Source organism: Anas acuta, chromosome 1 (genome assembly GCF_963932015.1).
Source record: "Anas acuta chromosome 1, bAnaAcu1.1, whole genome shotgun sequence".
Taxonomy (NCBI): domain Eukaryota; kingdom Metazoa; phylum Chordata; class Aves; order Anseriformes; family Anatidae; genus Anas; species Anas acuta.
The window spans coordinates 53,603,577-53,615,860 of NC_088979.1; the positions used below are offsets into that span (position 1 = coordinate 53,603,577).

The 12,284-nt window shown below is 44.4% G+C and overlaps 1 protein-coding gene across 1 annotated transcript in view; it reads left to right on the plus strand.

The window, feature by feature from the left end:
- The first annotated feature begins 4,928 nt into the window (after positions 1-4,928).
- The window catches only part of HS6ST3 (heparan sulfate 6-O-sulfotransferase 3), a 297,234-nt gene continuing 289,878 nt past the window's right edge, over positions 4,929-12,284 (plus strand). Inside the window, exon 1 of the mRNA XM_068677199.1 lies at positions 4,929-5,727. Within this exon, the coding sequence (XP_068533300.1) occupies positions 5,192-5,727 (536 nt within the window). The 5' untranslated portion in view covers positions 4,929-5,191. The remainder of the gene's footprint in view (positions 5,728-12,284) is intronic.

Sequence of the window (12,284 nt, forward strand, 5' to 3'; positions counted from 1 at the left end):
TTAGGGTTGGAGTTGCAGTCTGGGAACTGAGACGTTGACTTGGACATGACAGTCTTGAAAAAGAGCAATGTGTTGGATGCTTTTAGGCTGCTCTTTACAGGGAAAAACAAAATGCCATGTTCAAATGTAATAGAGATATCCTTCACATGATTGTCAGGGACTGAGTCTGTAGCACTTCTACTTGTACCTGAATCTGGAAAAATATAAGCAGATGTGGTATGGATCAAATGCCTTTGATCTGTAATTAGTCCACAAAAGCTACTCTAGAGTTTGCATCATAAATATTGCAGGATTCAAAGGCTGGAGACTGCAAGGAATGTGTGTAAGTAGGTCTAGGTTTTCTTCTGCACAGGACAGAAATGGGAGAGCAGTTTTCTGTGTCGGTCCTGTTAAATGCTGTCGTTGTGTTGCAGATGCCAGCTGTCATAAAGAGCATACACAAACAACTCTGTTTAGTTTCTTTGGGATTACAAGAAAACACTCTGCATTTCATACTTTTTGCTTTCTCTCTTTGCTCCAAGACCTGCATTTGCTTCTGGTCATTTGATATTGCAGTCTCAAACAGCTGGAGTACTTGTAGCCTCACTCAAGTAGCTTCCCACTCATCAGTGCTTACCTGGCCTTATCATGAAGCTGCACATAATCTTCTTGAATGGCAAAATCAGCCAGAGGCTCTTTGTTAGCCAGTTTGCAGGCAGTGGTCACACCTCACATCATCCTTGTTACGGTTGTGATTACAGCTGGATTCCAGCAAGGGTCACCATTGTTTGTGCCTGGTGGCCGTCCTGTTCTCCAGGCAGTGAACTCCAGTAAGCCCCTTACATGGTCCTACATGCCAGAGATTTTCTCTCCTAGAAAACATGGTAACTTTAACCTGAGTTTTGTAATGCTGATGCCACAGTCCAAAAGGCAAGAGAGAACACAGTTTTTCTTTCCTTAAAATAAGAACTGCAAATGCTCTGGTGGTGGAGTCTACATCAGTAAATTAAATGTGCTCAGGAACTTCCTTGGATACTGAGGCCATATACTGTGACACAGCCTGACTGGCAGTGGTGCTCTTGGTGACTGGTGTTTTCTGGAATGGTTTGACTCCCCAAACTATGTCCAGGGGTTGTCTGGGAGAGTGCTAATTCACATGCCAAAACGTGGTTAGAGCATTTTCTCCTTCTTTACTCTGCTAAATGACGATGTTGCAATGCCCAGGAATGGTCCCAGGTGCTGTTTCATTTGCTGATACCCACTGTGAATCCAAGGATGGGCTATAGTGGTGCAAGAGCAAAAGATAACCATGTGTGCTTGATAGAAAGGACATCTATGTATATACAGCTAAGCTTTAGCATTGATCTAAAAAGATGTAGTTCAAAGTTTTCAAAAATATTCCTTTTTTTCTTGTTTTCCTGGGAAACTATCTTCCCAACAACTGTAACTATACATATGTATTTTTCTATGAGCAGTTTTAAACTGCCGAGTGATGGTTGTAAACAAAAGGGCACTGAGTAGAATGCTGGATGTTCGAGTTGTCCTAGGTCAGAGCCTTACACAGGTGGAATGATCAGTATTCAAAGCAGAATACAGCTGGTCATTTATCTCAGGAGGTAAACAAGCAGCAGCGTGTAAGGAATGATTTTCAGAGGCATTTGCATATGGACTGCCACACGTGAAACATTTAAGACTATGAAGGATCAGCATAGTCTATATAATAAAGGAATAGTGATGCTGTATCACACCCAGGACAATGTATGAAAGTAACTGAAGAACACATTTTAACTCTCACCTTTTACATTGTGATCTCTGCTGGACCTGAAGTGTCATTTCTTCTTTGTTGTCTGAATCTGACTAAAGGGAAAAAAAGGAGGGGGGGGTCATAGGTTTAAGAAAGTTATTACCTGCATAAAAAGAACAGCAAGCACGAGAAGTAAAAATTAACGTGTCGTGATGAGTTGCAAGAGTTACAAGATGGTGAGCCGGTGACAGTATAATGCATAAATTACTTTAAAAGGAAGAATACAACATTTAATGTGCCATTGAAATGGAAGGTTCAGTAACTGCAAAGAATAAAATTTAATCTGACAAAAAATAAGGGAGGTTTATACTATAAACCTTGGAACAAATTAATCCCAAAGAGATGAATGAAGTTAGCATGAGTCTATTAATTTAGCTATTACAGCTTTACTGTTTGCATCCTTGTGAAAAGGGAGAAACCTGGGACTTGCTGAACAATGAAAAATTGTTTTATGGGAAATCTCAACTGGCTACAAGTGTTGAAACATTTCAGGTCAGACGGTGATAAATAATTGAAAGAAACCAACGTGATGTCGGTGTCACTTCAATTTTGCATTAATAGATTATTAAATATAAACCTTGTCAGACAGGTAATTGCTGAATGAAATCATAATTTTGTACCTTAGCTTCGTAATATCATTTTCTTAGTCATGCATTCTGTACCAAACCTGATGTTGGCACTGACACAATTTCCCATGCCTGTTGGTTCAGACTAGCAAATGTTATATCGATTTCTAAAATAAATGGTAAGCATGCCAATTTTTATTTTTAGCAACTCAGAAAGCCTGTTGTGTGCTACCTGGGAAGTGCCAAGCAGAAGAGGCGTACTGTGCTGGAATTTTAATACTGTTTTGTGTGTGCATTTTCACACGTCAGCACTTCTCTGGTAGAGATGACAGCAGAGATTACATGCTGGTTTTAACAGGTGTGGGGTTTTTTTGAGGTCATCTACCTGAAACTGCTACGAGGAGTAGATCATTTCAGGATTCTCTTATTTGAATACTTGGTGAACTCTTGGTGAACAGGATCTTGGAGAATTATTATGTAGGAAATAAGAGAACCTTAAATCTTACTTGTAACTGTTTTGAAATCCATGGAAACTTTATTCAGAGTACCTGAAAACTAGCTTGTAACTAACTTTTGATTTTCCTTATAAGTAAACTCTTGTTGGAGACTTACAGCTGAGTTATATTTTAAGGGGAAAAATGTTGGGACTGAGCAGTGCTTGCAGTTTTTAGGGCTTTGTTTTGAACTCAGCTATGTTCCCATTAAATCAGCAGAAACATGGCTGGATTCAAAATGACCCTTATTATTGCTCCGCTGAGGCTGATGAACTACAGCCATTGACTTTGAAAGAACCTAACTAATATTAGGAAAGTTCAGTCCCACGGGGCCTTGCGCCATAACACGTACATCTCTAAGGAGAACATAAAATACTCCCAAATAGAAACACAATGTTCTCTTTGTAGGGATACTCAGCATCCAAGAAGTGCAATGCCAGGCAGGCACCTGCTGGAGACACTGAATGCTCTCTGAACCTTTGGCCTCACTGGCAGTACAGCTTATGGTGTGAGGGCATGCACTGTGTGCAGTTGTGAAGAACTGGGTGGTGGCTGGAGGTGCTGTGGGTTGTAGCTCTCCAGCAAGCATGGGCTGCAAAACATCATTAGGAATATTAAAATTCGTAAGTTAAAAGGCTGTCCTTGAGAGCTGCATAAGCACATTCGTTTCTGTGGGCCCGCACGTACTTTTTGCCAGTTTCAGAAATATGACAGTTTTTTAAAGGTCAAGTTTCTCATCTAAACCTCATTATAAATGTTCTCCTGTACATCCTTTCTATCCAATAAAGAAATAAATAGAGGTATGTTTTTTTGCTGGTCTTCACAAATCAGTAACTGTGTTGTGCAAGTCTAAATAAATAGGAACTTTAAATGTAACTGTAATTCACAGTTTCCCTGTTTAGTACATTTACCTTTTCACGGAGGTGAAGTTACTGTGTCAACAATCTGCTATTTAATGAGAAAATCTTAAATTGTAATAGCACTTCTGCATCTTACTAAAAGCACTACAAGAGGTACTTCAGTCTAAATCCTTTAGCGGTGTTTTTATTCCAAATACACGGTTACCACCACAAGCCATCCTAGTGCTATTCTGTTACAGAAACGTTACAGAAACAAGGCTATACTTAATGTTGCTTCTCTGGTTTGATGTTTGCTTGTTCGGTAATGAACAGGCTAAGGGTGAGAACAAAATGCTTTCACCAGATAATCCAGGGTGTTCTCTACAAAGTTTCACTGCAGATAGAAGCGCATCTCTCGTGATGCCTGGTAAGATCCAGAGGCTTTTACCAGCCTCATACCTTAACGGCGTTGTGAGATCCTGGACAAACAGGCGTGTGTGTGTGTGTGATACGTGCGTATGTTGGAAGCCAGGGGATGGATGGTGTTGTAGCAGCAATTTTAGGAACGTTTCACAGCTCCCAGAGTTTCATCTCCTTTACTTCAGGCTGTTTGCTGGCTCTTTGCAGTATTTCACACAGTTTTTAATAGGAGCTGATGTTCCCTTTCAAGAGCCTAAATACTCCTGCTTTCCGTGTAGAAACCTTCCTGGTAAGATGCGGAGCTTTAACGTTGTTATAGAGCTAAATAGTGCCACGGGGACGCACCGCGCTGTCAGAGGTCTTCCAGAGCTGGTTGAAAGACACTGGAGAAAGTTGCCGTAGCGCTGCCAGGTACCTGATGAATAAATGGAGTAAACTGAGGCATTCTGCGATTAAATAGCGCAGATGGGCAACCAGCCCCAGGGGCCGGTGGGGGCCGTTAGGAGCCGTTGTGGGGTCCGGCCCGAGCCTCGCCTCACGGCCCGGGCGCCCCGCTCACCTGGCGGAGCCCCCTCTCCCCCCTCATTGGCTGCCTTCCGCCCCGCCCCCGCCTCCTCATTGGCTGTCCCCGCCGCCCCCCCGCGCGCTATTGGTCTCCGCCCGGTACCTGGAGGGGAGCGAGGAGCGGCTCCCTCTCCCCCCCTCCTTTCCTCCCCCTCGGCTCCCATTGGCGGCAGAGCCGGCGTGCCGCGCCCGCCCATTGGCTGCCGGGCCGGCCGCGCGCCCGGATTGGCGGGCGGCTGCGCGGCGCCCCGCCCCGCGGGGGGCAGAGCGGCGCGTTTGGGCTGGAGAGTTGCCGGCGCCGCTCGGCAGCGCGGGGCTGCGGGCGGCGAGAGCCGGGCGCCCGCTGCCGCCGCCGCCGCCGGCCGGGGAGCGCGGAGCCGAGCCGGGCATGGCCGCGCCGGGCTGAGCCGAGCCCGGGGCGGCGAGCAGCTATGCCGCCCGCGCGAGGGGAGCCGGGCGGGACGCCCGCCCTGGCAGCGGCCGGCAGCGCCTGAGCCCGCTCCGTGCCGTGCCCCGCGCGCCGCCATGGACGAGCGCTTCAACAGGTGGCTGCTGCCGCCGCTGCTGGCGCTGCTCTTCCTGCTCATCGTCTACCAGTACGTGTCGCCCGCCTGCCCCGGCGCCGCCTGCCCCCGCCGCCCGCCGGCCTCCGCCGCCCGGCGCGGAGGGGACGCGGCGGACGAGGAGGAGGCGGAGGAGGCGGCGGCGGCGCTGCCGCGGCTGGTGCCCAAGTTCCCGTTCGCGCGGGGGGAGCTGTGCCGCCGGGTGCGCTTCGACATGCGGGGCCGCGACGTGATCGTCTTCCTGCACATCCAGAAGACGGGCGGCACCACCTTCGGGCGGCACCTGGTGCGCAACATCCGCCTGGAGCAGCCCTGCTACTGCCGCGCCGGCCAGAAGAAGTGCGCCTGCCACCGCCCGGGCGGCGACAAGGACACCTGGCTCTTCTCCCGCTTCTCCACCGGCTGGAGCTGCGGGCTGCACGCCGACTGGACCGAGCTCACCAGCTGCGTGCCCGCCGCCATGGAGCGCCGCGGCTGCGCCGGCAACCGCACCCTCAGGTCAGCCGCGGGGCCGTTAGCGGGTGGGGGGGGGGAGGGAGGGGTCCCTCCTCTCCCCTCCCCTCCCCTCCCCTCACGGACCCCCCCCCCCCCCTCGCTCTCACCTCACGGCGTTTCGGCGGGAAGCGGCCGTCGGGGAGAGCGGAGCGGCTAATAAATAATAAATTAACTAATCAATAAGCCAGGGTTATGTGGCCGGGGTCTGCCGTCCCTCTCGTGTGTGTGTGTGTGTGCGCGCGTTTTGTTCCCCAGCTTGTGCCAGGGACCGAGCCCTGCCCGCTCCTGCGCGAGTTTCTCTCAGCTACGCACCTGTCGAAACTTTATTTTTTAAGATAAAACCACAATCAGCACTGAAACGCTCCCGTGTGCCTATACAGGGTGCCCCCGCAGCCTTGTCATCGATATCTGGCAGCCCTCAAACCCTCTTTTTTCCCCCCGTTTCGGGTGGGGTGGTTGCGTGCCCGTCGCCTGCTGCCTGGGGAGCTCGAGGTTTTTGTGGGGAAAAAATCCCCGTGTGGATCAATATCCCCGGTGACACGGGCTGCAGGCTCCTGCGAGCGCTGCTTCTCTTCGTGTTAGCTCGCGTTGGGCTTTTGTCGGGTCTTGGGAAAAAATCTTTTCTGTTTAGAAACAGGAAAGTTGTCCAAGGGCAGTCTCTCCGCACACAGGATGGCTGTAGGCGATTCGCTAAGTTTCGGGCTTTGTTCCGACTCATTTACCATTAAATCGCGTTTCCAGGCTAGAGTTAGGTCCTGTCTTTATTTGTATGACACCCCCTGAACATGTGCAGTAACAAGGTAGCAGATCAATTCTCTCGTAAACTTTAACACTATAATGATTGCAGCTTCAATTTATGTAAAGTACTTGAGGGGGGAAAAAAAAAGCCTTTCCTCTTTTTCAAGTTATATAGCTTTCCAGATAACACAATGTTCTTTCCTTTTACTACCCATCTCTATTTTATGAGTCTGCAGCCTGTACATTTTTATCAGGACCGCTCGTGCATTGTTTTGGGTCTTGTAAAAACACACACACAGCCCATGATGCCCACGGACTCATTTTCCTTGGTCCTGTTGATCACCAGGAAAGCTGGTTGCTGCTGCTGAACAGCTCGCAGATGACTTGATGTGAGCATCAAAGGCGGTAACGGGTCCTCCCGTACCACACAGCTTGGCAGGTTTGGCATGATTCCAGCCACGATGATGTAATGTTGGGTGCTGGGGACTTGGGCTGCACTTGCAGCGTGCTGTGAAGGCAACTCGTACAGTTTTATGAAAGATGTTCAGCTGGGGATAAATAGAATCAGGGGTTTCACGTGCTAGTGGAAGAGAAATGCTGTGAATGTCTTCAAGGGCAAAACAGCTTGGTGGCAACAGTACAGCATCAAGGAATGTTCAATAAAATTGTAGTGGAAACCAGGGAGGGGAGGAGGAAGAGTAATACAGAAATGTCTGAGAATACCTTACCTGTCCCTGGTATCCTCTTTTCCTTTCCTTTGTCATGTAGAGTAGTAGTAAGTGAATAACCAAGTGTTAAATTCAAAGGCAAAGATCGCAAATAAGTGGTAAAAGTGAAGTAGTAAATTTTATACTTTTAGGTAGAAAACACGATTATATTAATTGAAAACTTTTGAGTTGATTTACAAAGCAGGTCATGACGATTATTCAGTCGTTTGTTAGTAATTATTTTGATTGGAGAAAAAGACAAGTAGTGACACTTCAACAGTTACAGCCAAAGTGTTTTCTTAATATTTTTTGGTTTAGTTAGGGAATGCTTTGGTTAGCACAGCATCTTACTTGGGCTTTCTGGATTCATCTTCACATAAGTGGGGGAAGTGCTTCGAATACTTATTGGTCGTATCAGTCCAATGCTTGCTCCTTGTTGTATTATATGCTGCTCTGGGCAGACATCTTTTTCTTTTTATCATTGCTTTCTCTTTATAGTCGTGTAGCCTGACTTCATTTATTTCAAGGAGTTTTAAAATGAACTATCAGATAACCCTGAAGTATGGAGTGGCTCGGCTGTGAATGTCTTTGCTGAAGTTGGAATCAAGCCTAAAATACTTTGCTGGAGGACTGTACTATTAGAGGCATACGTCTAGGTCTTTTTTAACGTATGAACTGAAAATTGAGCATGAGGTGACCGTGTGCCTAAAATAAGCAAGAAACTAGCGTATGAGCCTAAAGTAGAGCATACTGACTTTTTTTTTAGTCATCCTTTGGAGCTTCTGAATGTATTTTAGGCATTAGACTTCCCTGATTAGCTTAGCTTTTCTCTTCAGCCTTCCAGCAGTGGAGCCAGGAAATTAGGCTAAATTGGTTAGGTATGACACTGGATTTTCTCTGTGCCTGGGAGGGCAACGGGACAAACCAAATGGTGAATTTGGTACCCAGGGGTTTGAGCTGTTGCATAATATATTTGAATATGTGGTGAGGATGATTTTCTTTCTTTCTTCATAGCAAAGTATTAGTATAATCTGTTCTTTCAGGTCTCAATATATGTAACTGGCCCTTAACCACAAAGAAAGGATACGCAATTCAGGGTGTAAATCTCTGCATTTGAAATCTTGCTTCTTAGAGTGCTGGTGATTGTGTAGCATAAGTAAAGATCAAATAAGTGAGAGCCTTGTTTAATCTTACACTTTATTTGCTATTTTGTTGTACGTTAGATAAAGTCCTAACTTTTAACACAGGTTTGTAGAAGAGTCCATGGAGAAAATAAGGGAGGGAATGGTCCTAAGGGTTTGAGGAAGTATGTGAAGCCCTAATTCACTCTGCATTTGTTGTCCTTCATGAGCAGTGTGCTTACAGATGTCTTACATCTGGAAGATCTCATTGGGGTATTGCAGAGACCTGAGCTTGGCTTTTTTCATTTTCTGGTGTTTAAGTTTTGAAACCTTGTATCCCAAGAAGGAACTCAGGGCAGAAGCTGCCACCATGGCCCAGCAACTTGATCTCCTCAGGCCCAAGCACCAACTCTAATTTTGAGGTCGCTGGACCTTTATCCCTATGGGACTTATGATGTGATGTGTCCTGGGTCCAGCCTAGGTACTTCAGTGTGAAAAGTTGTTTCTCGGTGTATTGGATGCTGTTGTGAAGTTCAAAAATCTTTATCGAACTCTTTGTAATTTTAGGAATCAAAGCTATTCTTGTCAATGATGTTACTTAGGAAAAATAAAAGGGCACTGCAAAACTTTTTAATTTCTTCAGTCATTTACACCTGTTTTAATTTGCAGGATGTGAGATGTTCTGTTGAAATACTACCTAAATATTTACAGAATAGTGCTGTTAGTTTCCAACATTAATGTGTAGCTTTCCCTCTTACAACAGTTACTTTCTGGACAGTGAGGATATGGAGAAGAGTATGCAGTTAATATGGTCTTAAATTAAGCTCATATTAACGTAGTTTTCAGCTCAGTGTTGCAAATAATGTAATTAGACCATTGTGACTTCTCTCATGAGGATGCCGTTAGGCTCACATGGAAGTGCTTACATCAGTAGCATGCCTCCCCCCACCTCTTTACATTTCACAGGAGACTTATTGCTGTACCCTGTGCATGCAATTTGGGTTATTTTCTGTGCCTTCCAAAAATGGCTTTTATAGGAGAAAGTAACAGATTGGTGCACCATCTTTTTACAAGGAATGGTTTTCTATCACTTTATGTATTTGCTCTGACCTCTCTGTCCTCACAGTTGTTGTGTTTAGTTCTACCTTGGGAACTTGGCTTTCCTTCAGAGGCTATAGAGCTTCAACCAACGTTTACTGAGGACAAAAAGGAAGGAGAAATGATGTTAGATGTCTAAATTGGGATGCCATGGAAGAGCTGGTCTCAAGTCTGAGCAAGTGCCATTAGGCTGACTCTGTAGACAGTGGGGAGGAGCAGAGTACCACAGCCAGCCCTTTGCAGGGGCTAAGGCATGGCTGAGACCTGATGAATTTCCCTCTGGAGGGGCAGCTCTTCCTTTCGGTGGCTACAAAGTAAGACTGGAGGGGCTGGTTTGGGCTAGATGTTGAGAACTTGATGGGAAGTATTGCACATCTCTCATTGCAGACACATGGTCCTAGCTGATGTCTGCCTCTCAAGGTACCAGGTAATACCTGGTGTGTGGCACATGGCTTGCATGGCCTCTGCCTTATGTATGAGGGATTGAAAGAGGACCTTCAGAAGTTCTTATCAAGGCACACTTTCTCCCTTGCTGCTGTCTGTAATATCATTAATAGTTATCCATTGTTATTATTACTAGTTTGATTAAATTAGGAAGGTAATCTTTTAAACTGCACACTTGAGAGAACGCTTCATTGAAACTGTTGTCTAATTTTTTTATATGAAACAGTGAAATTAGTCTAATTCTGTAAACCACATGAGCTTTATTATCAGTGCAGTGTAGTCTTCTAAAGTATTGATTTTCATTAATTGGCTTCTATTGTACTTTCCAGTTCTTCATGTCTGTTTAACTTGCCGTATGCTCTCTTAGTCTATGGAAGTACAAATCAGCAGTAAACCCATGAGTCACAGAATTGGGAGAGTTAAATAGAAATTAGCAGGTTCCCTTCTCCTCTGATGCAGTCCTATTGAGTTTTTTTTTAAAGCTCTAGCAATAAGAGAGCATAAGATGGACTCCTTTCTTTGCAGCCATGGTAACTGTGATCATCACAAACACGTAAGAAGAGTGCTAATTGAAAATTAAGACTATGCTGAAGGTAAGCAGGAGAAGAGAACAAAAAGCTTCAAGTGTTTAAACTGGAAAAAATCTGCAAATTCTCTCTCGCATCTTGATATCTTCTGAAACGAATGTTAGAGCCAGGTTTAAGGAACAACAAGGAGTGAGAAACTTCTTGTGATCATGGTGAACTTTGTTTTGTTTTAATTGCCTCCATTGTTGGTCACTCCAGAAGAACCCTTGGTAATCCCTTCTAGGGTTTCAGTATCCTTACACTTGGAAAGTGGTCGTCTTCCCTCCAGTGCTCAATGTGGCTTCTTTTTTTTCTTTTTTTTATTTTTTATTTTTGTGAGGGACATGGAAAACAAATTGATCCCTTGCTTTTTATTTGCCTACTAGGTGCTTCAGTTCTTAGGAAGTCCTCTTTCAACATTCCCTTATTGAAAAAAATAACCAAATCCAGCTCATTCTATATTTCTTCTAGGTCATTTTTATTGTTTTTCTTCTTTTTTTTTTGGGTTTATGTCAGTTATTTTCTTGAAATGTGATGCTTCAGTGGTGGTAGAATATTTCATCCATATACGTAGTACAAAGTCGAGCAGAAAAGATTACTTCATTTATTCTGGAAGTTGTGCTGTTGGTTGTACATTTCAGTGCCACTTGCTCATTTTGCAGTTGCGTGACATTGGCTGTCCAGCTTGGGATGTAGACGCTATTTATTTTCTCAGAGACTACTACTTGTATTTCCCATTGTCTTTTTTATATGACTCATTCTTTCTGTTCGAGTATAGAGCTTTGTGCTCATCCCCACTTGATTTTGTTCCTCTTCTGCCAGTTTCTAATTTGCAAAATTGATTTGAATTTTAATTTTGTCCTTCCTAGCTTTATATCATTGACATATTTAATAAATGTCTTCTGTATTCAGCACCCATGTTGTTGATGCAAACATTGAATAGAATTAAATCCCATTGTAATAATCTTTTGTTTGGTAGAACTCCCTGGAAAGCAGATCTCAGAGTTGTGCCCCTGCCACATTATTATTACTATTATTTTGCTAGGCGATGGTTTTCTAGCTTATAACACTAATTGGAAGTGTTGTCTAGTAATGCTATTTTTTTAAAGGCATTTCTTTCTTACTCTTCCTCTTTGAAGTAGATCACTATATTTTTAGAAGGAAATTTGACTTGATCCAGTTTGACTGAGACTACAATGCTGTCTGGTGGTCTTTTCTTCTATGTGTTTTAAGCCCTTTGTTTTAGAAATTGTGGCCACTGGAGTTAAGCTGAGCGTTTGTTTCCTGCATCCTTTTAAAAGAGGCGCTGTTTGCCTTTCTCAGCCCCCTGATCCTTCACACGTCTCTCCTAAGCTTCCCGTGGCAGCCTTGGTTCTGTGACTGGTTCCAACTCCTTGATTAGCACTCTTGGGTAGGGATTTTTTATATTTCCCCCAAGCTCAGTTTCTTTCTAGATGTGTAATTTACGTACTTGCTAACTGTTGTATTTCACAATTTTCTTCTTTCTGTTGGAATGACAGCCTTTCACCTGTTTTTTTTTTTTTTTTTTTTTTTTAAGGGGATCTGATGCTAATAAGACACTGAACTTCTCCATCTCACATAACAGAAATGTTCAAAATGTTCATCTTATTTGTTCGACCTGAATGTAGAATATACTCCTAGATTATTATCCTTTACTGCATATTTATTTCACTTTGTCCCTTCTAGCTCTTATTCCATCTTGAGCATAAAGACCTTTCATATTCTCTTTGTGAGTCTGGTTTTGTTTCTAATTCCTTCTTGTGCTTAAAAGCATCTTGTGGTTGAACCTACTTTCTTTGCATTACTGTTAATTGTGCTTGTGACTTTTTATTGTTTGAACAACTGGCAACTCTCCCCAGCTTTCT